The sequence below is a fragment of the Cygnus olor genome, chromosome 12 (genome assembly GCF_009769625.2).
Source record: "Cygnus olor isolate bCygOlo1 chromosome 12, bCygOlo1.pri.v2, whole genome shotgun sequence".
NCBI lineage: Eukaryota > Metazoa > Chordata > Aves > Anseriformes > Anatidae > Cygnus > Cygnus olor.
In genome coordinates, this window is record NC_049180.1 from 11745826 (window position 1) to 11771960 (window position 26135).

General features: G+C 50.7%; 1 protein-coding gene across 2 annotated transcripts in view; it reads left to right on the forward strand.

The window, feature by feature from the left end:
- Positions 1-26135, forward strand: part of CPNE2 (copine 2) — a 60211-nt gene that overhangs the window by 1798 nt on the left and 32278 nt on the right. For both annotated transcript variants that reach the window (XM_040571531.1, XM_040571532.1), the window contains exons 2-4: positions 12297-12493; positions 21580-21759; positions 25263-25337. In XM_040571531.1, coding sequence (XP_040427465.1) covers positions 12326-12493; positions 21580-21759; positions 25263-25337 — 423 coding nt within the window. In that variant the 5' untranslated portion in view covers positions 12297-12325. The remainder of the gene's footprint in view (positions 1-12296; positions 12494-21579; positions 21760-25262; positions 25338-26135) is intronic.

The window sequence follows — 26135 nt, forward strand, 5'->3', positions numbered from 1 at the left end:
TGCTCCCAGGGGGTTGCGGGCCCCTGGTGCCTGGCTGGGCCGTGCTGGATGAGCAGGGCACTGGCCCTGTGCACCTGGGTTTCCACCACAGAAAAACCCTCCTGGGGCTCGGCTGCTCGAGCTGCTGGTGAGGATGCTCTTTGTGCCGTGGGGATGTTTCTGCATGCTGCAAGTCAAGCGTTCCCCAGCAGTCCAGCACAGCATTGTCTTCCAACGATGCCCCTCTCTCACCCCAAAAGAGAGGAGCTATGTGGTGCTGGAGCGGCTGCTAGCTCCCCCATGATTACCAGTCTGCCCAGTTGTGCACTGGAATTGTATGGGCTTTGTCTGCCTTTTAGCACTTTTGGGAGTCTCAGTGTGGCGTGTGAATGGTCTGGGACCAATAACCTACCTTCTTACTGCTGTTAAACCTGGTGGAAAGAATTTCCCACTGACTTCAGTGGAAACCTCTGCAGGCAGTGTTTGCCTCTGGGGAAAGCTGATGGGCATCGTCTGTGTGACCGTGAAGCAGGGCTTGTTCTCCTGGAGCCGTCGGAGCGCCGAGGACGTAATGCTGGCTTAATTGATGGAAGAGCAGCACTTGCAGCCTCCTGTCCCAGCTCAGGGTTGCCAGCCCTCATAAGGAGCTCATTATTTGAGAGCTTTGGATTTCATTCAAAGGCAGGGTGGGGGAAGGAGAAGAAAAGGTAAATTTTGGCGCTGGGGAGTGGGCAGGTGTTTGAAACTGTGTTCCTGGCAGGAGCCAAACAACAAAATGGCGTGAAAAAAAGAATTCAACGTTTCCTCCCCACCCTCAAAAAAAAAAAAAAAAAAAAAGCACAGCGTTATGGCTTGTCTTAAAACCTCTGTAAAATATTTGTTGAGAGACCTGAGTCGTCATTATATTCAGCTCAGTCTCCTGGCTGCTTGTGTTGTTCTGTCCAGGCAGGTTGTTTGTTTTGATCACAGGAGCAAGGGAAAAAGTAAATCCCAGGAACTCAGGTGAGTTAGGAGGCCATGTGCTGTAGTCATAACAATGTCTTTAAAGCATCAGAAAAATAAGCAAATGTAGTATTCAGTAACAATGACTGCACTTTTTATTCGCATGCTGCTTTTTCTGTGGCTTTGGGTTTGGGAACTGGCAGATTTTCTGCCTCTTTCCAGTATGCAGCAGGAAAAAGCTCAAGTCTAAAATAGTCACTGTCCCCCAGCCCCAGGTTTTCCATGACCATGCAATTCCAGACGGCGAGGATTTAAGAAGGAACATCAGACATAGAGAGGCTTATTTTAAAAATCCAAAGAGCTGGGAACATGCCTTTTGCTGTTAAACAGCAAGTCCAGTGCTGTGCAACCATGTAAAGCAAATTTTATATTCCCTCCAGCAATTTTTAAAGCTGTTGGAAAGGAGCTGAGAATTTATCAGGCTTAACTCTCATTATAAGCGGCGTTCAGGGTTTTGTGTCCCTGTCAAACAAATCCACATCAGGGTGAAGCTTTGTGCGTCAAGTGCCAGCCTGGCAGCGTCTCTGCTGTGAAGCAGGCAGATGAAATATAATAATTCAGGAAAAAAACGGGTCTTCGCCATGAGCATGCGGCTTCACCTGCATGCAGCGTCAGGGTGAGCTCCAGCCCGTGGGAACATCACTGGTGCCGTTGCCAAAGCGAGGACTTCGGGTACTCTGTGCTTTGCTTGCTGGTGAAACCCAGTACATGCAGTGCTGGTGGGCATTTGCATCCCTCTCCCGCTGAACTCGGCGGCCAGTTTATAGCCAGCTCGTCGGAATTGTCATGAGTTGGTGGACGGGCAGACGCTCGATGTCGTTCAGCGGAGGGAAGGACGAGCTCTTGCTGCCCCTCCTGCACCCAGAGCATTTCTTTCCCCAGCATCGTTGTGGCTCAGTGTCAGTGCGAACAAGCATTGCACAAAACTTAATTAATACTTATTTATAGTATCAGGGAAGAGGCTTTGAAGTTCCGGCTGCTCAGCAAACACCCAGTGCTGGCACTGGCCTGCAGTGGCATTAGTAAATGCTTAAAGGTGTTTCTCATTCCTGAGGTAATGTTTTTTTTCCTCACCCGTGATGCATGGTATTGGCTAGAAATAGGAATTCAATTGAAATTCAGAAAGCTAGATATTTGGTTTTAATACATTAGATAAGCCTTTAATAAGTCAAATAGCCAATATACACTAGGTATACTGGGTATAGAAGGAAAAAATAATTTCACCCACAGATATTTATCAGGGTGAGAAAATTCAAAAGCAGTGGCTGGAAGTTAAAATCTGCCCACAGTCCCCAGCACGCTGTGTCCTCCCCCCCAGCATTTCCTGGCTCATTCCACAAGGAGTATGCGTCCGAGAGGAGAATCCCTGCCATGGGATTCATGTTTTACGTTTGCTTCTCTTTAGATGCAGCTTGTGGAGGGTTTGATGGTAGCTCCAGGATTCATAGTGACATCACAATATTTTCTGCCCTAAATCACAGATTTTCCTAAGTTGAGCCCAAGAGGAAGCCTGTATTCGAGCAAAAATAGGCGGTTGTCTTAGTGTCTAAGCCAAACATGCTTGCAAATGGCAACTGGAATTGGGTCTGTGCGGCTCGACCGTTGCGGCGTGTTCGCAGCGGAGGATGCTCTCGTGATCCCGTCTTACCCTGCCTCTCGCTTCCCCCCTCTCCGTTTCTGAGCAGCAACCCTCTGCTGCCGTGCTGGGAACCGGTCGCTGATTTGTGAGCAGTTATCGAGCGCTGAGTGTGCAGCGAGCTGTGGGTGCCTGGTGCCAGTTGGGGCTGGGCTGCCTCCTGGTCCCAGCCATCGCAACCTGTCTTTTTTCTCTCAGGTTTAGAGGAAATGCTTTTTTTTTTTTCTTTTTTTTTTTGGTCTTTTTCCAGTGTGCGATTTTCTGAGCGCTCTTCTGAGCACACTAGGTCTCTGCTTGGCCTCTGTGAAGCATTGCACGGGCAATAAGGCCGCTTCCCTCTGTCTGTCACCGCAGGGGTGGAGGAGCAAGCCTTGCTTCTGTTTGCCAGGACGAAGCCTGCTGCTTCCCACCAGGTGAGCGCTGTGCATAAACACCGCCGCTGCTGTGAGCGCAGTGCTCATGCTGTCCCTGTGCTCGTCGTGGCGGGTGACTTCTTTCCAGGAGGCGATGTTTTGCTCAGCCTGGTCGCTTCGGGGATGAAGTGCTGGGTGATGACGTTTTTAGACTTCATCAGAACAAACCTTGCTGCCCTTTGTTCCCGAGTACAGGGACGGACTTTGCTCAAGGGTCGGGGCAGGGTGGGTGGCGTTGCAGGCTGCCTGCTGGCCAGGAGCATGTTTTACTTCACATGCCCAGCTTACTGAAAACTCCGCTTTCTGTGGGTGTGGGACCTCCGCGAGGACGTGGGTCCTGTCCTGCAGCACAGGTGACGGAGGTGCCCAGGAGAAGCAGGCTGCTGCTGGCGTGTCTCAGCTCCCAGCTGGGCTTCTGAGTCGCTTTTTAGGTGTTTATGGCTGAAGCTGAGCCTGACCGTGTGGGAATGGGGAGGGGAACATCGCTCCCACCTGCCCAGCTTCCTCAAAGCATCCCCTGACTGTTGCTGGCCCTCCACACAGTCCTGCATCCCAAACGGCAGCAGGGCGCTGGGTGTTCAGCACCAGCTGGTGGCCAAAGGCAGGGCTGGCGGTGTCCCCTCTTCTCCAGGCAGGTCCCCGGGACTGCTGCCAGCTCAGGATGGGGCTTGCAGCCTGGGTGACCCGTGCTCTGGGGTGGGTTGTAGCCCACGTGCCATCCCCTGGCAGGAGAGCAGCATCTCCTACAGCCTCCTGGGCTTTGTCCCCTGCAGGAGGCTTTTTGGCTGCTGTGAGCTACCCTCGCCCACCGCAGGGAGGGGAGCGGTGCTTCTTTCCCTCAGCAGCACTTGCCCTCGGGGCTGGAGAAGCTGGATGGGGCTCTTCAGGACACAAAGGCAAAACCTGAGCTTCAGCTTGTCAAAGCTGGGATGCTGGTTAGTGAGTTCTTCCCCGTTATCCCTCCAGTTGCTCTCTGGACGCAGCTTCTCTTGCTGGGTTTAGCTCTCCCTGCGTGGTCTGCTGGGCACCCTGGCATCCCCACGTGCCCCTGGGGACTACGGCCTCGTGCTCGAGCAGGAGTCCGTGCATTGTCCTGTTTCCATGCACGTAACTTCTGCAGGCAGAACTAGGAGGCTCCCAGCTTTGACCCTTGAAACTGGAGAGTGCTGGAATTAGGTTTTGTGCGCAAATAGAAGCATGATGTTGTAGTCTCCAGAGCTTTAGTTCTCTGACTCCAAGTGGCATTTTGTGATTGCATTGTCTGCATGGCCTCGCTGGCACTGTGTCCCGTCCCCCTCTGACGGCCACGGTTGTTTCGGGCGTGCTGTGATTTGCATTTCAGCTGACCCAGCTGGCTCACCTTTGGGGTGCCGCATCTTCAGGGTCTGCTGTGGCCCTGGTTGATCTACAGCCAGGAGGCGCGAGGTGGGTGCTGAGCGAGGCTCGTAGTGGCCTGAGCTGCCCACATTACTGCATCTCCTCCCCCAGAGATACCTGCTCTTGCTTGTTCCCCTGCTGGCTCCCAGAACAGCCCAGATGAGTCTGCAGCAGGGAGCCAAGGATGGGCTGGGGTGCTCCCTTGGCTGGCGGTGACCGCTCTGCTGTGTAGGTGAGGGTGTCCCCTGTTGTGCCTCGTGACACAGTGTCTTGTGCCCAGACACCCTGTGTCTAGGGGTGGTCTCCCTGTGGTGATGCTGTGGGTAGGAGCTGCCCTTGGGTGCATCCCAAGGGGATGCCTCTGAGCATCTGGAGCTGCCGGGCTGGGGATGGCCCAGGGCAGGGAGCAGGAGCGGTCCCGCAGGCACAGATGTGCTCTCTCGGCCAGCCCTGACCTCACTGAGCAGCGGGATTTGTGCCCCTGGGGACCGAGGATCCGGTCACGCTGCACGTGCAGTGAGGGCTGCCAAAGGCGACCGTGCACATTCGATCGTTTCAGAGCAACCCAACCACAAAAAAAGGTGTTTGAACCATTTCCCAGACCACTAAAGATGCCTTTCACTCTATCCCCCATGATAAATTAATTTAGATGTCACCAAAAGGCATTTTACTGTGTTGAAACAGAGCACGTGTCTGGGTGAAGCAGCGGGTGACATTTTAGCCCACAGAAGGCCTCTCCCTGATAACACCTGGAGACAAAAAGCGGTGCCAGGATGCATCTGCATTCAGAGCGTGGCTCTGCGACCCGTTTCCATTTTCCAGTGGGACCTCATTTTCCACGTGAGTTTCTCCCTGGAGCCTCAGGCTGTCACCCCCTCCTTGTCCCCAGGTCAGCTGCAGGACACTGCCCCGTGTCCTCAGCCCGCGGGGTGGGAGGCTGTGGTCACCGAGGCAAGGTGGGCTGCCAACGCTTCAGGGAGTTTCTGAGCGAACGTTGCTGCTGCCGGGTGTCTGCCAGCAGATTTTCCTAATCTCAGAGCAGGTGCAAGGATGGGTTGAGCCCAAAGATCGGTCGTATCTTGCCACGCTGCTTCCCGCTGTGTTTTGCAGGCTGCAGGGCTGGTCACGCTTTTCTCCTGCCCGTGCAGAAGAAACATCATCATTTTCTTGTGCTTGGTGGACTCCTGGGCTCTGCCCATCGTCACCCTTGACGAGATGTTTCTGGCAAGCAGGGCACTGCCCGCAAGGGCTACAAACCTTGCCAGGGCCAGTGGGCAGGGGCTTTTCATTTAAGAGCTGACACTGGAGAGGAGCTGGACGTTTCGGGTGGCTTGTCCTGCCTGGACTTGGGGGGATCTTTGCGTGAAATGAAGGAGGCAGGAGGAGGACTTCAGTCTGCCTGCCGTGCAGTGCCTCACGGTTAAGTCAACATCAAAACTCCGGTGATAGCTTCACCTTTCTGTATTTTGAAGGTGAGCTGGGACAGTGCAAGTGAAGATTGACTTCAGGAAGCAAAGCAGTCCCTGGAGATTGAGCGAAGCCAAATTTTCTGTGGCTCCTGTGCCAGGTGGCCAGGCTCTTTGCTGTCCAAGAAGAGCTGAGGTTGTGTTGCGGTTTTCCCTGGCTAAAATCTGCCTGGAAAGTCTGTTTGGAAAGTACTCTAGGGAGGGGTTTTGGGAAAGAAGTGAAGTAAATAGATAAACTGTGACCACATAAGCTTTGTTTCTTTAGAAAGCCTCTTCAGGGGGGCTGGGGCTGTGTGGCAGCTCCTGGTGCAGTCAGCCCGTCACATCACACCTGCTCCTGAGCGTGCGGAGAGGAACCACCACGGCACTGAGCGAGGGCAGGCAAAGGAGAGGAGAGAGAGGTGAGATGCGCCCAGTGTCATGCTGGAGTCAGCACTGAGGTGGCCCCAGGCCGCTGGCCATCGTCACAGCTTGCTCGAGACGGGATTTTGCAGCAGTGGTGCAAGAAAACCTGCCGTCAGCAGAAACAGCAATTACCTGGCAAAGCAGCGTTAGGGATGGTTTCCATCAGGAAGGGTTTATTTGGAGATGACATACTTAGGTCATCTTGAAACCTTTTTTTTTTTTTTTTTTTTCCTGCTGTGTCAGGCCCCTTGTGCTTCCCTGGTGGGCTGGGCTGAGGTTTGCATTTCCAGCGGTGCCGGTCTGGGGCTGCCTGCCTGCCTCTGTGCTGCAGCCGCCTCCGCGCCCCTCGTGCCGGTCACACAGCCGAGCGCGCCGGTCTGCAGGGCTGGAGGTCCAGTGCTCCCAGCAGGGGCGTTCGCAGCAGAGGTATTTGCAGAAGAGCCTTGCCGCCGACTGGAGAGGACAGTGCTGTGTGTGTGTGACTAATTGCACGGGTGCTCGAAAGGTAGTGAGGCTGCTACTAACACCAGGTGTGGGCTGGTGAATCCTCCGTGTTGCCTAGGCGAGACTGAATGGCAAACGGTTTTGCTTTGCGAGATAATCGTGGTGATGACCGTGTTTGTTGATAGGAGGGAGCCAAGCGGCTGGTGCAGGCTGTGATGGTGTGGGGTGGCGGAGATGCATTGGGCATCTATCACAGCCCACCCCAGCCTTGACTTGTTTCTCCAGCTGTATGTCTGCTGTTTCAGTTTTTTCTGCTGCTCTGGGCAGCCAGTTTCTTAACGCTCCTCTCCTTTGTTGCAGTCTTCTGATAACCCATTTTCCCATGCTCTTCTTCCTCCCTCTGCTCTCCTGCTGTGTCTCTGCTGCCTATGTCCTCTGTATGAGCCCAGAATTACCTGCTTGGTTGCCATCTCTCCTATTTTCCAAAAGAGGAATGTGCTTCTGCCCTTGACTGTAGTGGAGCAGCCTGCACAGGTAAACTGAGTCACGGGTGGCTTCTGCGAAGCCTTGCAGAAATCAGTGATCTTCCCAAAGGAGAGGGGTTGGGGGGGCTTCCAAGAGGGACCCAGAGGGACTTTCCATGAGTCTGGTGCTTTTGGAGCTGTTTAAAATATACCTTGTGTTCTCTGTGAAGTTTGTTGATTTTTAGTTTAAAGGAGAGGAAAGCACTTAAGTTTGAGGGTACTGCTAACATAACAAAAGCCCCCAAAATGTTTTGCTTGAAATGCCATGAAAAAGATGGATTGGGATACACAAATGCAAATTCTGGCTGCTCACCCCGCTGTGGCATCACCTCAAGACCCGCTGAGATGCTCTGCACGCTCTCAGTCTTTATATTCTCCCCAATATAAGGACTGCTCACCCTTCATCCCAGTGAAGAGGAGTTATTGCTCTTCTGCTTCCCTAAAACTATGCATCTGTTTCCTGTAGTAATGCAAACTCTGACCTGGTGTGATGGTGTGAGAGGTTTATTTTTTTCCTTTCTCTCTCTTTTTTTTTTTTTTTTCCTCCTGTTAATGCTTAAAACCACCTTACCGTGGCCAGTGTGGCATGCTTCTCTCCTGGAGGAGGGAGGAGAGGATGTGTGCATTGCCCTGGGGCTCCCCTTTGTTCTGGGTGGCTGCAGCACTTGCTGGGCACCAAATCCCTTGCTGCAGGACGCTGTGGACACAGAGCAGCCTTGGAGGGGACAAAGTCACATAGGAAAAAGCACTCAAAGATTGTCAAGTGCAGAGATGTGTCCATCTCAGGAGGTCCTTGAAGCGTGAACTGCCCAGTTTGTGTGAATTGCTGGGACTGTGTGATCTGGGGAACGCATCTCGCCACCCTTCTGTTCTGAGGGCTCTTCTTCAGGCATCTGCTGTGGCCAGTGTCAGATGTTGCAGAAACACCTTGCCATGTTCCTGGGGTGCAGCTTGGAGGTGGGAAGATGGGACGGGGCAGATGCACGCCCCCGCTGGGGCTGGACCCGCTCTGCTAGGAGCCGGGCAGCCGCAGCCTGGCGTGCTTTTCAGCAGGAAGCCACGTGGCAGCGCGATAAGCACGAACCTGGCAGCTGTGATTATATGTTAGGAGAATATTTGGCTGCGGATGCCAAGTGAGTCGGAGGACTTAATTTAGGGCAGCGAATGCAGAGAGACGAGAACAAAAAAAAAAAAGGAGGAGAGACTGGAATATATAATGATGGAGAGCTGGCTCTGGTGCCAGCTCCACTTCCCCCGAGTTCAAAGCATCCCATTGCCCCGGGGGAGGTACTGGCCATGTGCCATTGCCCAGCTCAGAGGTGCGTGCTGCAGCAGGGGGGGTGACACGGGTCGCCAAGACCCATTTCTTCCCAATGTGCTTCTGCCCAGAGACTGCTCCCTGGGCTGGACGCTGAGCGGATCGGCGATGGTGGGACATGCAGATGTGTCCGTGCCCTACTATGGTGTCACGGATGCTTTTGGCCTCCTGCCCCATCTCTCAGTGTTGCCGTTGGCATTTCCGTGGGTACATGGTGAATTGCTTGGGGAGCTTTCCTGGCTGAAAAAAAGACTCTTTGCTTTTATATGACTTAGTCGTCAGGTGAATCCATCCCTTAGCCTGGTTTGGAAGCACACAGCTGCTGTGCCTACAGAGGAAGAGGAGCAGTCCCGCAGGGCTTGGGCAGCTTGGCCCAGGGGAAGCTGCCACGTCCCTCTTGCTGACTCTTTGGCCTTGGTGAGAGATGCTCTCAGGAGCTTCATGGGCCCAAAGCTCAGCCACGCGCTGACCTGAGGGTGAGGTGCTTGGAGTGCAGCCAGGGACAGTTAGGATGGGACCCCTCTGCTGTGCCCCAGCCACTGGGCTCCAGCACCGCGGTGTTGGCAAAGGGCATGGGGTGCAGCCACCTGGACGTGTCCAGAGGGACCAGAGCTGGTGGGTGATGTGAGAGGTCCACCCGTCTCTTGGGCATCTCCATCCTCGGTGGAGAGCTGGCCTCTGAGGGCCAGATGGATCAGCAGCTCCTTGGTGGAAAAATCATCTTTGTCAGGGTTGTGGGGAAAGGGCTGGTGGCATCGTCCTGCTGCCTTTTGCCTTCTTGGTAGTTGCGTGCTGGGCACCTGTGTAATGACACAAGGCTCACCTGGTCCATGGGTGGAGGGGAGGAAGAGGCCAGTGTCCCAGTCCCTGATTTTGGGCACCTGGGCTGGGAGCAAGTCCCAGCCAGCGCTGGCCACCCCTCTTCTTCTCCATGGATGCTTTGACTGTGAGCTTCCCGCACTGTCGGCGCTCTTGGAGGCTCAGCAGGGGCTGGAGTGCAGGCGATGCTCAGCATGCTCAGAGGATGTTTTGGTGCCAGTCAGCCCTGGGAAAAAAGCTTTTTCCACTGAGTCATTTGCTGCCTCTGTTTTGTGTGAGGCAACGTCGAGATCTGGGGGAAGGGGAGATGGAAAAACCCAACCCAGATCTCCCACTCCAGCAGGACCCCATCCACATCAGCACAACTGTGCTGTGTTTGCTTTTTGGAGGGAGTAGCAGGCAGATAGCAGCATAAATAGAACAGGACTGGCTATTTTAAGACATCAATTGCATGATCTGTGTATTAAAAAATTAAAAAAAAAAAAAAAAATCTTTGTTTCAGCCACAACTGGCAGTGTGGGCTTGGAGAGGAGCAAGCACGTAGTGCCTGCAGGCAGCAAGGGCTTCAAGGTGGAGGGGCCAGGAGTACTTCTTCCACCTAATTCTGAAGCCAGTTTAAGAAGCAAATAGGTATTTCTCCTCGGGGTTGCAGCAGATTAGGGTTCCTCGTGTACACCGTTTGATTTCTCGTTGCTGGGAATTGGGAACGATGGTGTTAGATGGAGCTGTTCTGGAAGGGAGCAAGTTCTGTGTGGGGCTGGGACTTCTTGGCTGTTCTGGAGAGGGGATGGACACGTGTGTGCACAACCAGGGATGGAGCTGTCTTCTTCTGGAGAGGTTTCTGGGTTCCTCTGGAGCTGAAACGATTGTGCCACTCTTGCCTGTTCCTTGTCAGTTGGATGAGCAGTAGGTTGTGATAAAGAGCTTGTACCACGGGGAGTTAAAGTCAGGCTGCTGTTCAGCAGAAATCTTAGCAGACAGGGCAGGAAGGCTTAGCCTTGTAAGGGAGAAATGTTTTCCTCCTTCGTGGGACTCCACAGCATGGCTGTAGCACGTGAGGCTGGGCACCCAGAGTGACATCCCTGCTCCCTCTCTATCAGGAGCACGGCTCCTAGCAGCCAGCAGCAGCAGCGCCTGCTGATACTTGTGCCCAGGGAGAATAAACAAATAATTTTAATTGGGGTTTCAATGCCAAACAGCAGCAGATGGCTTATCAGGGGGAAGGAAGGTGGTGTTTGAGGTTTTGAGATAAAGCAGATGAGCCAGGAACCACTCTTGACGAAGAGGGCTATGGAGAAAAAGTATTGAACCAGCTGATGGGCAGAGCTCTCTTTCCAATAGCAACCCTAGCCACAAGCATTTATGAGTATAACTTAATCTGACAATGCTACTACCTCTCTTTTTCCCCCCCCCTTTTCTCCCTTCTCTCTTTTCTATTGAAGACATCTTACGTTTTTTGGAAGTGGACTGCACATCAGAAAGCAAAACTGTCAAGTGGGAGGTATATGGGGTTGTCATATTAATAATGGTATAAAGCTCCCATTTATTTCAGTGAAATAGCTTTGATTGCAGCCTTTTGGTAAGCTCTTCTTACAACGAATGAGTTTTTATCAAGGTCCTGTAACTCATCCTGTGCCCCAGGTCATACGGTTGTCATATTGGCCTGGCTTTTCAGTCAACCAGCTAATGCTGCTTTTTAATTGCTGCCAGAGCCACTGCCGCTGGCCTGGTGAAAGGCTGGGAGCAGGACTGAGCCAGAACCCAGGGCTAGAGTTTCCCTCCACCTCACTGAGCCACAAGGTCTCACCCCTTTCTTTATGATGATTAGGGGCAGAGCTCAGGTCTGGCCATCGTGGCTTGGGACAAACCTGTCCATCAGCAGGGACAGCCTGGGAGTGCAGGGCTGCATGCATGGGACTGCTGGATCAGCTCAAGGGCAGTCCTTGGTGCTCCTGTGGGTCAGCTCACAGGATCCACACGTGGGAGCAAATCCCTGCACTTTGAGACTTGTTACTGCTGTTACTGTTACAGACTGTTACGTGCCAGATGATGACCAATTTTCATGTTGAAAAGTATAATGGAAGTGTAATTTCTCCCCACAAAAGACACATCATGCTGGAGAAAGAGGCTGGGAACACTTCCCATGCTAGGATTTGAAATTATAATTTGGAGATGTCAGCAGGAGACCTGGCAGAGTACTCGGTGGTGTGTCTGTTACCTCCAAATACCTCAAGCCATGTTTCGCAGCACCCTGCACAATCAGCTCCCTCCTGTGCTGGGAGGCCTTTCTAACCAGCCCACAGGATTTGTGTACCCAAGGCGTGGGTATGTGCCTGAGGCTGGTCTTGCACCCCTGGGTGGCTCCGGATAATGCAGAGGTGATGCAGGCAGGAGGGGACACCTTCTGTGATGTGGTATGGTGAACTTGTTCCAGCACAGGCTGGTTAGACGAGTTCGGTCTCCTCTCCTCCTAGTATTGGTCCATACTTGCTGGTCCTTCCCCTTCCCCTCTCTCCAGCAGTGGTGAGATGTCACATAAACGAAGCTGTCTGTAGGCAGAGGCGATGGCCGCAATAGCCATGCTGGGCTTGCAGCCTTCTGCCAGCTCTGCTGCTGTGCCCGAGATTCTGTCTCATTTCCTCCTGCTCTTTTGGGGGCTAAACAGAAGATGTCACCTTTCCTTGAAAACCTATTATTTGTGTAGCAAAGCCACGACAGGATTGTGTTGTTCTGCTGGGCTCCCACTCAGGAAGCCTGGTATGGCATCCGTGTGGGGATGATGACCAGGCAGGGCAGGTGCTTGACTGCCAGGAAAGCCTTGTAAATGATTTTGCATCCAGCACTTCTTGCGGCTGTGTGGCTGCCTGCCTTTCTGCTTGCCCTGAGGTTTTTCTCCTCTCTCATGTCCCACAGACTGCCTGGGGTTGCTGCTGCCGGAGTCCATGGCGTACACCGGGACTCCCTCGCCAGCGGGGCCTATCGGCTCCCAGTACTGCGTCTGCAAAGTCGAGCTGTCTGTCTGCGGCCAAAACCTTCTGGACAGGGATGTCACTTCCAAATCCGATCCCTTCTGTGTCCTGTTCATGGAAGTCAATGGAAAATGGGTGGAGGTAAGTCCTGAAGCTGTGTGGATTTCTGTCTCCTGTGGTTTGCCTCTGCTGATGTCTCCAAATGACACTTGTGTTTTGGGCATGAGGACAAACCTTGATTCCTAACCAGAGAAGAGAGACTATGTTGCTCATGGTTGGATCAACCTGGATTAACATTTCTTTCAGCATCTTTATCTTTTCCTTCCCTTTGTGCCAGAGCCTGGCGTAGGAGTGCTGCAGTAAGGTCTCTCGTAAGGTGCTTTTAGCAGCAAGACATAAATTCATAAGGATGAGCTTGCACTGAGGTCTGTGCAAGCTTTCAAGCTCCCTGAGGTTCTGCAGGTCCTGTTCCTCATCACATTATCTCTTGACCGGGACATGCCTGATTTCCAGATGCTCCTCTCTGCAGTATCACAGTGTGCGTGACAACCCCTTGAAGTTACAGCAGAGCGAGGAGTTGGTTTGGGCTTTTCTACACTGAACCAGGAGCTTCATGGTAGCTTGGGAGGCTGCACATGAGCTGCTGGGCCGGGGTGATGTCGTCCCAAGGCTGTGCATAGGTGCCTGGTTCTACAATTGTTCCTTACCAGTTTGTCCTGGCAGGTGTAATGACAGGCTAAACTTAATTGCAAACCTCAAAATATCGACTCAGGCATGTGGTGGGCCTGGAGTGATCTTGCCACGTGTGAACTAGTCCCAGTCACTTCTCAATGTGCAGTAAGCTGGGAGCACTTCAGATCTGGATGTCTGCAATGCTAATCCTAAGGGACAGTTAGATATTGTGAGGTCCTGCTTGGAACCAGGCATGTTTCAGGCTGAGACAAGATAAACTGTTTCTTGGATAGGTCACAGGTAAAGTTGTTCCTTGGGCTTCGCTTGGAGAGTTGTTCTTTCTATAGAACAGGAATGTACTAGGTGAAGGTCTGGCAGGCCAGTCCTGTGGAGCAGAGCAGTCCAGGACTACTTCTTAGGAGTACCTCCAAATATCATAAATCAAGGTCAACAGGCCTTGTTCTGGGCATTCAGCAGGCCTCAGTATAGGCTTTCAATGGGCTGAGAGGGCAGGACATGGGAGAGGAAGGAGAACATTGTGAGCTGGATGCACAAGGAGCTGTGGATCGGTTCTGCTGCAGACAGGCAGCAACCAGCTGGCAAATCCTGAGTGAATGGGAAAACTTTATAGACACTTTTCTGATGTTTCCAGCCCTCCACTTCAGCAGGATGAGGCTGCTGCTAATGTTGTTAATGGAGTGAGAGGGAGTTTACCCTCAGTGGCTGTCTGAATTATTTCATAACATAAGTGAAATGGCCTGATCCCCAAAGTTTGCTTCCCAACAACCCACCAGCTGGATGTGACATCCCCCTCCTGTTGGAAGTGGCACAGGAGTACACACCCCACTGCAAGCCACTTTGGGGACTGCACGTGTGCATGTTGATACACTGTGGTTCATCCAGAGATGCCCAAACTGGCTTTAAAATTGGCTGGTAGTGACCAAGGTTGCTGCCAGCAGTGTTACTGCCGTGGCAAGAGGTTTCACTTGCGGGGGGTCTCCCATGCAGACGTACTTCTAACATTCATTTTGCAATTGAGCTGTGCACGCAGTGGACCAGGATCTCCCAGCTGTGGTTTTCGTGATGCTTTGACTGTTCAGCATCTTACGTGGAGAAACTATAGTCATTGTTTCCTTCTGCAGCAGTCCTTGTTGGGCAAGGTGTTGTCTGTGATAAAACTGGTGTCTTGAATTCAAACTCCAGTCTGTGCAAGAGCATTTTGCTCTGTGCCTAGGAAGTACCTTTTGGCTACAGAGGGATAGATTCTGGGCTAAAATGCCTGCAGAAAAAAAAAATATGTAGATTTCATTTTATAAGTGCGATTGTAGTTAGATGGTATAAAGCTTCTTTTCAGTTCCTCCATGAGGGAGCAGATAAACAGTGCACTGAGATGTGATGGATGGGTGCAAGTAGTGGTGTTGGATACAGACCTGGTCAGCACAGCACAGAATGAGCAGCCAAGGGGCATTAAATCACCAAACTGCAACAAAAAAAGTCCCAATTCCCAAGTGGTTTCATTTTTCTGATATCTGAACTAATGAACTAGTGCCAAGGAGTTGATGAATTGATGTGCATTGGCTAAGATGTCCTACAGCTGATCTTGATGTCAGCAGGGAGGGTGTGGGGGCAGACCTTGCCTTTGCCATGGTCTGCAATTAATTTTGCTCATCAGGTTGGATGAGACTAATGAGCTTTCCCATCTTGATAGGTGTCATCTCTTTGACCTAGTTGTGCTTTTCAGGAATTTCTCTTTTGCTGTCAGTAATGTCTCAGTCCAGCAGTTTTGATTCCAAAGCTTCTTTTACAATACAAATGTGTGGTTTTGCTCTTTTTCCCCTTCCTCTGCTATTTTTAGCTTCTTTGTAATTGACAAGATAGGTGCTGGAAGCCAGCCTTGAATGGCAGATTGCTCAATGCTCTGCTGCTGTGCTTTCAGTGGAGATCAGCGTGTGGCCCAAACTGGAGATACATGGAGCTCTCTGGTGGGAACGGCTGTGCCTGGTGTCCACGTGCAGGGGATGTGTCTGGCCCCAAGCCTCCAGCGCGCTGTGGGAATGGCCAGCACCCAAACCCTCCTGTGCCCCCATGTTGTGGTAGCAGTGCACAGCAACAGGACCTGAGGGAATGGCATGGGGCTGTGAAAGGGGAGGTTCAGATCCAATATCATGAAAAGGTTCTTCACTGGGAGGGTGTTTGGGCACTGGAACAGGCTACCCATGGCAGTGGTCATGGCACCGAGCCTGCTGGAATTCAAGAAGCATTTGGACGCTGCTCTCAGACATACTGTCTGGTTTCTGGGAGGTCCTGTGTAGATCCATGAGTTGGACTTGATGATCCTTATGAGTCCCTTCCAACTTGAGATATTCTATGAATGTATGATGTTGGACTGATGTATGGCAAGAGGTGGGACTGGTGATTTGAGGGGGTTGTCACAGTTCAGGCAGTTGCTCCAAGATGAATCTGTTTCCTGTCTAAAGTGTTGTCTCGAATAGCAAAGCTGAAATATAGGGGATGGACAGGGACAGGCCACAACGTGCTCAGCAGCATGCCCTCATCCCATAGCATGTGCTGGCAAGCACTGACACTGCAGGTGCCTCCTCTGCAGTGGGGGTAGTGGCATGCCATGGCCTTGTTTAGAACAAGGGCCTTCAGGATCCGCCCAGCCGTGGTCATGCCAGCACCCGTACCTGGGTAGTGGGACTGCAGTGCCTGTGAATGCTGACAGCAGGGGTTCTGTTCACCAGTTTTTCTAGCTGTCATTTTTGTTCCCAAATACAATTATTTTGTCTCACTGAGCTTAAGAAGAATTAAAAAATATTCATGAATCAGCCTTGGAGGGGGTGGTGGAGGGAGGGAGGAACAAAAAGCACAGGCCCAGAAGTGACATAAAGATGGGTAATGTGTCAGCGTTCTGCCTGGTGATGTCGTCTAGCAGGAGCCAGGAAAGACCTGGCCCATGACTCAGCTGAGCCCTTGCTTTTGTGCAAGCCTGAGTCATCCCTCCTTCCAGAGCCTCGGTGTGGTGGCACTGGGCACCCCTCATCTCCTCTGTTGCTGCGTCTCAGAGGGGTATGGAGGCCATCAGCTGCCAGCCTGTCGGCCTGGGGCTCCTAGGATACCTTTGGAGGGGAGGGGAGAACGGCAGTATGGCATGGAGTCTCTGCTCCCAAATGTTCCATCCTGTGTTCCCTGCCCCTTAGGAGAGCATCTTCCAAGTGCTGGGGGTGCCTGAACGTCTCCAGCAAACCTCTCCTTGGAAACTGGAGGACTCTTCAGCTGCGTTCATTTAATGCAAGGGTTACAATTAGAGAAACTTTCCCAGATGTGTGCATGTTTTGTAGAATTGAGACTCTTGGACGAACAGAAATCTTCAGTTAGCCTGGTTGCTAACCAAAGGCTCTTAAAAACCCTTGTGCTTTTCTGCTCCTGGGTTGCAAAGCCACTTCTGCTCTTTGCAGGGCACACAAATGTGTGAGCGTCCAGGCGAGGAGGAGGAGGCGGGAGCCCATGGCCTGGTTGCCTCCTGGTGGATGTTGTGTGAAAAGCCCTTGTGCACGATGGTTACCAGCGAGGTGGAAGGTAAAGAGCTGTACCAAATTGAAGACTGAAATATGTGCAAGAAAGCAGCTGAAGCTTGTGATTTTTTTTGTGGTTCGCACAGTAAGGAGGCAGTTAAACACTTGGCCAGTTGGGTGTTGACAGAAGCCTCCTCACTCTGCAAGGGTGAACTCGAGACATGTTGACTGTGTTTCTCTTCCCCTTCCCTGGCCCACCCATTCCTGGTAAAGCTGGAGATGGGACCTCAAGTTACCTCCTTCAAAGCTTCACCTGGTGCCCAGGAGCTGGTTTTAATGGGGAAATCTGTTCTTCCCTCTCTGCTGCCTGCGTGACACAAGACTGTTGCAGCACAGCCTCAGATGTGGTGCCACAGTCCAGCCTTGAACATGGCTCATACGATCAGTCGTGTTTCTGCAGCTCTTCCTTAGCAGCTTGGGCCAGGAAGTGGGCACCTGACATCCCTGTAATGCACGTGTCCTCAGACCCTTTTTCAGGCTGGATCCATAGTGGGGAGTCCCCACCTGCAGTATCGTGTTCAGCTCTGGGACCTGCAGCACAAGACAGACACGGACCTGTTGGAGCGGGTCCAGAGGAGGCCACAAGGATGATCAGAGGGCTGGAGCACCTCTCCTGTGACGAGAAGTTGAGAGAGCTGGGGATGTTCAGCATGGAGAAGAGAAGGCTCCAGGGAGACCTCATTGCAACCTTTCAGTATGTAAAGGGGGGCTTATAAGAAAGATGGAGAAAGGCTTTGTACCGGGACTGGTTGTGACAGGACAAAAGGCAGTGGTTTTAAACTGCAAAAGGGTAGATTTAGTTGGGATGTAAGGAAGAATTTTTTCATGATGAGAGTGGTGGGACATGGGATGAGGTTGCCCAGAGAAATGGATGCCTCATCATTGGAAGTGTTCAAAGTTGAGTTGGATGGGGCTTTGAGCAACCTGATCTAGTGAAAGATGTCCCTGGCCATGGCAGGGGGTTGGACTGCGTGATCTTTAAGTGTCCCTCCCAACCCAAACCTGTTTGTCATTCTACAGTCTCCCAGCCTGGATATTCCCTCCACACCCAGCCCAGCAGTTTTCATCAGGCTGGTGTATCCTTGCTGGTGTGGCAATGTGTAAGAGCATTTGAGCAGTAATAAGTGTCTTGATTGCACTGTAGAGATACTCTTGAAGTTCCTGCTCCTTCTATATTCTTTTCTTTTCCATTTGCACTCAGAAAAAGGCTATTTTTGTTTCAGTGTAAGGCACAGCCCTTCTTGTAGAGACCTGGGCTCTTTGTATCTTTGGGCGCCCCACAACTTTGCAGCATCCCAAACGGCATGTTGCCTGCCTCCAGCCTTGACATGGATGCATTTTGGATAATGGCAGGGTGGGAAGAAGCACAGGCAATCTGCTTTCCCCTTCTCAGCTATCCATTATCCCAAAGGGGAAGCAGCTGCCTCGTGAGCTCAATTTTCATCCTGATTTGACTTGGTCCCTGTCTTCCCAGTAGCTCAGGGAACATGAAAGGAGATAAAATCCATCTCATGTGTAATCTCATGCATAATCTCATATGCTAGCCTCAAAAGGGGATTTGTGTATGTTGTGCTTGTTTGGACAAGCTCAACACTCATGGATGGCCACTGCTCCTGGTTCACCAGGAGCGTCTCTCTGAGCAGATGTTTGGGTCCCGCAGTACAGGCAGTGGCAGAGAGGGAAGGATCTCTGTGAAGCTGCATTGCTCTGGCTGGTGTACAACCCACTTGTGTTGGTTTATTCGATTTCCATCTCCCCAGAGGGTGAGGCAGGTGGCTATTTTGAGAATACAGCATTTACTTTAGTCTTTTTCTGGCAATTAAGACAGACTAAGTGACCAACTTTAAAAATACTGCGATAGTTGGTATATATAGCAAACTTACCGCATTTCCACTCAGTCCCTTCAAAATCTCTCTCCTATGCTGAATGAGTTCCATTGGGACTCAGAGGTATGTGTTTTCATTTTATGCTTTTTCTGTCATGGCGTACTTATTTCTGGCTCTGCTGCTCTGGCAGACGTCCATCTGTCCTGCAGTCCACGGGTGCCAGTGCAGGAGCTGCTTTCTGTGGAGGTGTTGCCCTGGGACCTGGGTTGTGTCAGGCAGCTCAGCCTTCTCCGTTGGGTATGTGGACTGCAGGATGAGAAGTGATGCTGGCTAGTGCTGCAGGATGCTGCAGGTGGATGTGATGGTTTTCCTTGGAGCGAGCAGCACCGAGGGAACAGCCCAGTGAGATGTGGTACAGCTGGGCTGGAGGAGAGGAAGGAGCATCTTTCCTTGTCCTGGTGGGTGCTTTAAGTGGCTTGGGGGAAGAAGAAGGGAGGATTTCCATGTTCTGGCAAAATATTCAAAGTGTTGTGTGGAAGGACAGACCCAGCATGAGGAGACAAATGTGAGGTTTAGTCTGCTCCCCTCTCTGATCAGCTCCCACAACCCATGCTATGTGAATTCCTCCTAAGCACAGCACTTCTTTCACAGGGAGCTGTGTATAGGTGGGACGAGACCTTCTGGATCCAGGAGACCTTCAGCAGTGACCCCGTGGGAGGGGAACCAGCTCTACCCACCCCACTCCATGCGTAGGATGCTGCTTCCTAAGGTGTCTCTTGTACACCTGCTGTGTGGGGGATCAGTGAGGCTGCACCTGAAGCCTCCTGGCCATGCCCATATGAGGGCTGGGGGCAGAGGTATGGATCCAAGATGAGAAGTACCCCTTGGTCCCACTTTGCACCCCACCTGAGATCCTGTCTCACACCCAAGCAGGGGCATTGCTCATCTGCAGGAGGTGCAGCAGCCGCTAACGCCACCTTGGAGTCTCCCAAAGTGCTTCAAAGTGGTGTGGTTTTGATAAAATCACACTGGAGAGCGTGTGCCTTTCTTTCTGTTCAACAGCCCCAGTAACCTTATCCTGGAATAACAGTGTGAAATGGAAGAAAGGCCAAGGCAGCCAGCTCTGTCAGGGCCTGCCCTGTCCCAGCCTGGTCCTGCAGGATACCCTCCCTGAAATCCCTGCCACCTCTCATCTTCTAAAAGCTATCTGCAGCCGTCTCTCCTTACAAAGCTCTCACTTCATTCTCTTGCTGGAAGGTTGTCCTTGGAAACATCTGTGAGTGGTGGCTACCTTTATTCAGTTATTGCTCATCACTCACTTTGGCTGTGCTTTTGGATTTCTTTCTGGCCTTTCTAGCTTCACAAGGATATTTACCACTCTCACCATGCTGTGGATGGATTTCCTGGGCAGTACACCTCCATGCTCCCTGTCCAGCCCTTGGCTCCCCACTGCTTCCATATGCAGCTCCATGCTTTATCTTTTGTGCCCTCCTCTCTTCCCAGACATTTGGGGATATTGTTTCTTTCAGCTTGCTTACCTGTCTGGGAATCAGCGTTTTGCTGGTCCAGCAGGCAGCTGGAGCTTCTCTGCAGGTACCTGTCACCTTGGTACTCAGTTACTGAGGATGAAGAGCGATGCTTTGAGTTAAACATGTTAGTGTCAGCGGATCTGAGATGCTCCAGGTCACGCTCTGCTGGCTGGGCTCATGCCCTGTGGGTGAGGGCAGTCTGGCCCTTGGCTGCTCACATGATATAGGAAGCCAATGGGCTGGTCGTGGCCACCTTTGCGCTGGTTCAGGAGGATTTTGGAGGCATCAGAGGAGGGCATTGCATCCATCAGTCTTCCTCCCACTTCTTCCTCTGCAGGGTGCATCCTGGTCATCTCCCCCTGGAAAGTTGTCTTGGAGAGCAGTGCCAAGTGTTTTTCATGGCAGTGGGCGGACATGGACATGAAGTCCACGTGTCATATGGTTAATTATGTGTCTGAGGCTTGCAGCGTGTCCGAGCCAGGGTTGCTGTATTACTGCAACTCCTGCCACTGCCAAAATACCAGAGAAGGTGCAGGTTATCCTCCCAGCCCTCTAAACGTGTCTGAGCAGACAAACTCTCTTCCCTTCACACAGCGGTATCCAAACTCCACGTTTTATAGCAGCAGCAACAGAAGGGTGAGGATTTTTCACACCATCTTTGCAGCCTGAGCCTCAAGTATGTGTGTGTTGAGGCCATCTCATCACCAAAATGAGGCTGGGGGAAGAAAGCTGGCTGCGCTCAGCAGGTTGTTTTTAGGGAACATGCAGAACTGGGATAAGTTGTTTCTCCAGCCAACCAATATCTAGACTGCTGGAAGACCTGCCTCAGACTTGGGAGATTCAAATCTGGCCCCATCTCATGTTTCTCCTGTGCTGGTCTCAATGTATTCCCTGTGTCCCTATCCTATTTGTATGAAGAAGGTTATAAACACAAAGATGCTCTCTCCATCTGAAGGACTTCCAGATCTATATTGGATGACAGGGTCTATTGAAGTCTTATTTGCATCCTTCTAGCCTCTTGTTTCTCCTAATGCCTGGTGAAATTCATTTTTTTACAGAGGGACAAGAAAGAAGATACCACATGAATGTTTTGTTTTGAGGTCTAGAGGGAAATGCTGGAGGGTTACTGTCCTGAGTTGTGATGCTTTTTGTTTGTTTGTTTGTCCTTGCTGTTAGTTGCATGGTCTGAAAGAAATAGCTTTGGCTTGACTTTGAAGGCATTACAGCAGTGTGTCTGGTTAGTTAAGGACAAGAGAAACAGGTGGTTGGAGGTGTATGAAAGCATTGTCTCCAGGGGTTTTCTATGTCCTGAGAGAACAGGTGTTAAAAGCAAATGCAAAGATTTCAGCTTCAATAAGCCTTGAGTGCACACCAAGCCTTGGCACCCTGACCTCAGGGATGCAGCTCTCTGCATGAGGTGTTCCTTGTTTAGATTCATTCCACCTTGCATACAGAGTATTAAGGCTTGCATTTAGGGATGTGTCTGCTGCATGCCTGGTGCTCTCATGCTCTGATGGCCACTACAGGGTTTCTGCGTGTCAGGACTCCAGCTGAAGTCAGAAGAGACATTGTGGTGACAAAGATGTGAGGTACAGATGTCTAAATGTCCCCTTTTTTCTTTGCAGCTCGACAGGACAGAGACAGCGGTGAATAACCTCAACCCAGCTTTCTCTAAGAAGTTCGTTGTTGACTACCACTTTGAAGAAGTGCAGAAGCTCAAATTTGCCCTGTTTGACCAGGACAAGTCAAGCATGCAGCTGTATGAGCATGACTTCCTGGGTGAATTTTCCTGCACACTGGGCATGGTGAGTCTCTGATGTCCTTTCCCTGCTGCTCGCTGTCCTCCAGCAAAGGGACCCCAAATCACAACAGCTGCAGGCAAGCTGGGGGGACAGAGCTGCTTCTCTTCTCTGCTGTAAAGTTTGTTGGGTGCTTCCTGGCCAAAAAAAAAATAATAATTTGATTGCTTGTCGCACTTTTTAGGTCAAAGTGTTCCATTTCAGGGCCATTGGTTACTTGCTCAAGCCTCAGCTGGTCATAGTATGGGCTTCTGCTGTTGACTGCAGAGAGAAATCAGATCCCTGGGGAAGGTGTGTGAGGGTGTTTGCACCCAGTTATCTTGGTCACTTGCACTGGAAGGTGTTGGCGATAACTGTTTCTCACCAAGGGTTAATAGTAACAGCCCTGATCACCAGCTTGGATTTGGACTTGGGAAACTTCCAGATGTTTAAAGTTAGGATAAATTGCAGTCTACCTTCATATCTATTTTTTTTTATTTTTTTGCAAAGCTTTTGTAATAAAAATTACCGTTTTTTTTTCTGTTTGAGAACAAAGCATTCAGAAAACACAATCTTGGCATTGTGAAGCAAATTGTATCTCCTCTGTAGCATGTTGGTGCAGCAATGTTGTCTTGTGTTCTTGTGGAAGAGCTTTCAGGACACATGCTATTTATAAGTCTTTGGAAGGTCTTTGCATTCGTGAGCCCAGACCCAGTTAGAATTGCCAGCTAAATTCTCCAAACTTCTTTGTCTTCTGAGCATGCTCTGACTCAGAGGTGAGAAATGAGGGAGATTTTTCCGTTCTTTTTTAGCCTCCAGCTGCCTGGGGCTGCTGTGGTACCTGGCATGAACGTAGGGGCTGGGAGAAGCTGCCTCTTGTATGCTCGGTGCTGGGGGAAGCAGGCACTGCAGTAGGTGGGTCAGCATGGACAGCCAGCCCGAGGTGTCCAGGAAGGCTTGTGAATGTGGTCGCTTTGTTACACAGACTAATCTGGCACCAGATATGCCAAAGGGGGCTGAATAACTTTGTTATTGCCAGCTAAAGAACTTGTCAGAAGATCACTGACATTTACAGTCTGAGGTTTAATGTCGGTGTTTTTGGAAGAGCTCTGTGATGACCTAATTCTGATCCTGCAGAAATTAAGAAACAGCCCAGGCTGGTGCTCAGTGATAAAGGCCAAACCATTTAGCATTCGTTTTCCTGTTGTTAGAATGCAGCCACCTCTGGTGTGGGACAGTTCAGCAGTGCTCATTGTGAGGGCCACAGTCTTGATGGATGCTGCAAAAGGAGAAGAACTTAAGGACATAAGGAAACAGAGCTGAAACCTCACCGTTACTAATCCTACCTCTGCAGAAGTCCAGGGCTCTGCTGGAGAGAAGCATCATCCATATGCGCTGGGGAAGAGGGTGGAGGAGTCAGCCCCCTCTTTTGCTGCATGTGAGGTCTCCTAGATGAGCCTGACTGCTTCTGGTGCTTTAAAAGGTGATGAGCTCAGTGCACCCCTCCGATGGGGCAACAAAGGCAGAACGGCATGGCCCCACTGGCAGCGTGAGGTTCTGTCTCTAGTTGCATGCTACCCAGCTCTCTTGAAATCATTTGGTGTCCTTTTCACCAAGAAGAGAACGTTAAACTTCTGTGACCTTATGGAAATATTTAAGCTCTGTGGAAGAGAACTTGCCTTATGCATGTGCCCAGATTTTGATGAGTTTTTGTGGCAGTTCTCTTAAGTGATACATGAACTTCTTTGTGACCTGTAGTCCACAACGGGACACCAGCTTGGAAAGGAGGGATCTTCTCACACTCCCTTTTTCCCTGAAAGCCTCTGCCTCAAGCGATGTTGTCTTCTCCCTGTGACCAGTGCAGCATCCCTGTGTGGCAGAGCCCAGGGCAGAGGGGGGTGTGGGGAACCACAGGGGCCTGGGGAGGAGAGGGGTGGAACAGGGAGGACTTGGGCTTGTGGGCTCACCCACACTGCTGTGGGGTTTCTGAAGTCTGTTTTTTATCTGGTGAGATGTTTTCTTAAGCCCACCTGTTAGAAGGGAAAGAGAGCGCACTCGTGTAGCAGTAACCTGCCTCTGATGAACTGCACAATGAGCACCTGACTTTCCGGTTTTGAGTTTGCATCAGAGCCCTGTCAGATCAGCTGGATTGTTTTACTGCAGCTAATTAGGTCTGTGGCAAGATTTAAAAGGATGGTTGGATTGCTCGGAGGCCTGTAATGACCTCTGTGGCTGAGTGAAACCTTAGGAGGGATCAAACTGCAGGCTGCATAGTGTCCATGGTTGCTTCTCGCCAGGGTTGCAAAGAAATCTTACGCCACAGCAAGGCACAAACATCTAGCTGTGTTATGTGGTGATTCGTATACATTTTTGGAGCAAAAGCACCATGATATGGCTGGATTGAAGATTCCAGCATAACTTCAGGAGCTCCAGTGCTGCTAGCCATGATGGGAAGGGGTTTTGCCTCAAAAATGCAAAAAGGGGAGGAGAAAAAAAGCATTTCTGGAGAGCAATAGGAAGAATCCAAGTGTGGCTGTGTCACTTCGATGGTGGTAGCAAGAAGCTAAGCCATTTCGTTCATTTGTTTTTATTTATTTATTTCTGACTGTGATATAGGACCAAGGAAGAAGACAGAAGGATGAGTGGGGCTGCACTTTTTAAATTGTAACCCATAGATTTTGAAGGGGTCCCTGGTAGGTATGAGAGAAGAGCATGGCTGGTTCCAGCAGGTTGCAGTTTGTTGTATGGGGGTGTGCATCCCATGTGAAAAACTTACAGGGTCCCCAAATCTGAAGGCACCTGAAACTCACTGAGCTGGGAAAATCTCAAGGGGTTTAATTCAGCTGCCAGAAGCCTCTTACAAGCCAGAGATGAAGGGGAGAAATGCCTTTGGGGGGGGGTACCAACCCTCTATGCCTTGCTGTGCAGCCAATAAGTCTAGGAGGATGCTCGGGGAGAACATCTGGCTTGTATCATGGTTTCTCCATGGAAACATGCCCTGGAAGCAAGTTGCTGGCAGGGATCATGTTAGCTGAAAAAAGATTCCATTTGTGGTTGAAGGGAGTATTTAACACAGTGTTTGAAAGGTTGAGTTGTGATTTTGCTTGGGACAAATCACAGTAGCTCTGGCTTTGTGACATCCCACTGACTCGTACCACACAAGCACCTCGTCCGTGGGTTAAACAGGGGGTTTTGCACTGCAGGGGCTGCTTCAGCCTCTTGTGCTGTTGCTGCTCCACACTGTTAAAAAGCCACCTAATGCCCTATGGACTCGGTGGTGTTTTGGGGGTGCTGCATCCCAGTCTGCGCCATGGGGCTCTTTTGACCTGGGAAGAGCTGAGCTTCACTCAGGTGCCTCCAGTGATGGTGGCAGCATAGACAACATCATGGTCGTCTCTGAACAATACATCTTTTTTTTATTGCTGTGAATGCTTAATGTGAATTAACTAACATGAGCAATGATCAGTTGCTTATGAGTCTGCTTTTGATCACTTGTACAATCATTACTTTGCTTTCTTTGTCTTCTCTAGATTGTCTCCAGCAAGAAAATAATAAGAACTCTCCTTCTGGGGAATGGCAAGCCAGCTGGGAAAGGGATGATAACGGTACAGTAACTCCTTTATCTTACCTACAGAGTGTTTAAATACACATAATAAACCAGGGATGATGCAAGACACTGAGGGGCCCAGGATGCTGCAGTTTGTGTCACTAACTTTTTTTCCTTTGTCTCCCACTTTCCTGCCCACTTCTAGTCTGTTTGGAGGACAAGGTATTTGGGCCAGGGACCATCTCATCCAGTCTCTGTCTGGTGTCCAGCTCTGTGAGACTTCAATCTGTATTTTGGTCTCTGTGCACTAAAATAAAAAAAAATAAATCTGGAGAAGTACAAAGTAAATATACACTGTTGTTTATTATCTTGTACATAATGCCTGTTCAGACCTCCCCATAGCAGATGGAGGTAAAAGGGCTGATTTCTTTGCTGACAATCAGTGATTTTGTTTGTAGGAAGAGGATAGGAGTTATGCCGTTAGCAACAAGTCTCATAGCAACAGCCTCTGCTCCTGCTGCAGACCCCTTCGGGCAGTGGCATTCCCACTGCAGATCTATTTAGTGATTTATTTATTTATTTACTTAAAGAAAAGGCTAAATTTAGGCTCATTTCCCCTATGCCACATCTCCCATCATTTATGTTTGCTTCTTCATTACAGTTTTTGTTAGACTTGCAGCAGAGCAATAAAGGCGTGGAAGAAAAAGCCAGCCAAGAGTTAAACCACAGTCAGGTTTTAAAAGCACTGAAGGGGTTTAAAAGCAGTTTGAAAGACCAGGACCTGGCTGCTACAAGGGCATCTCCACTGCTGTTTGCTCTAGAGACTGGGAAGATGCTGTTAGCTTTTCTCTCTTAA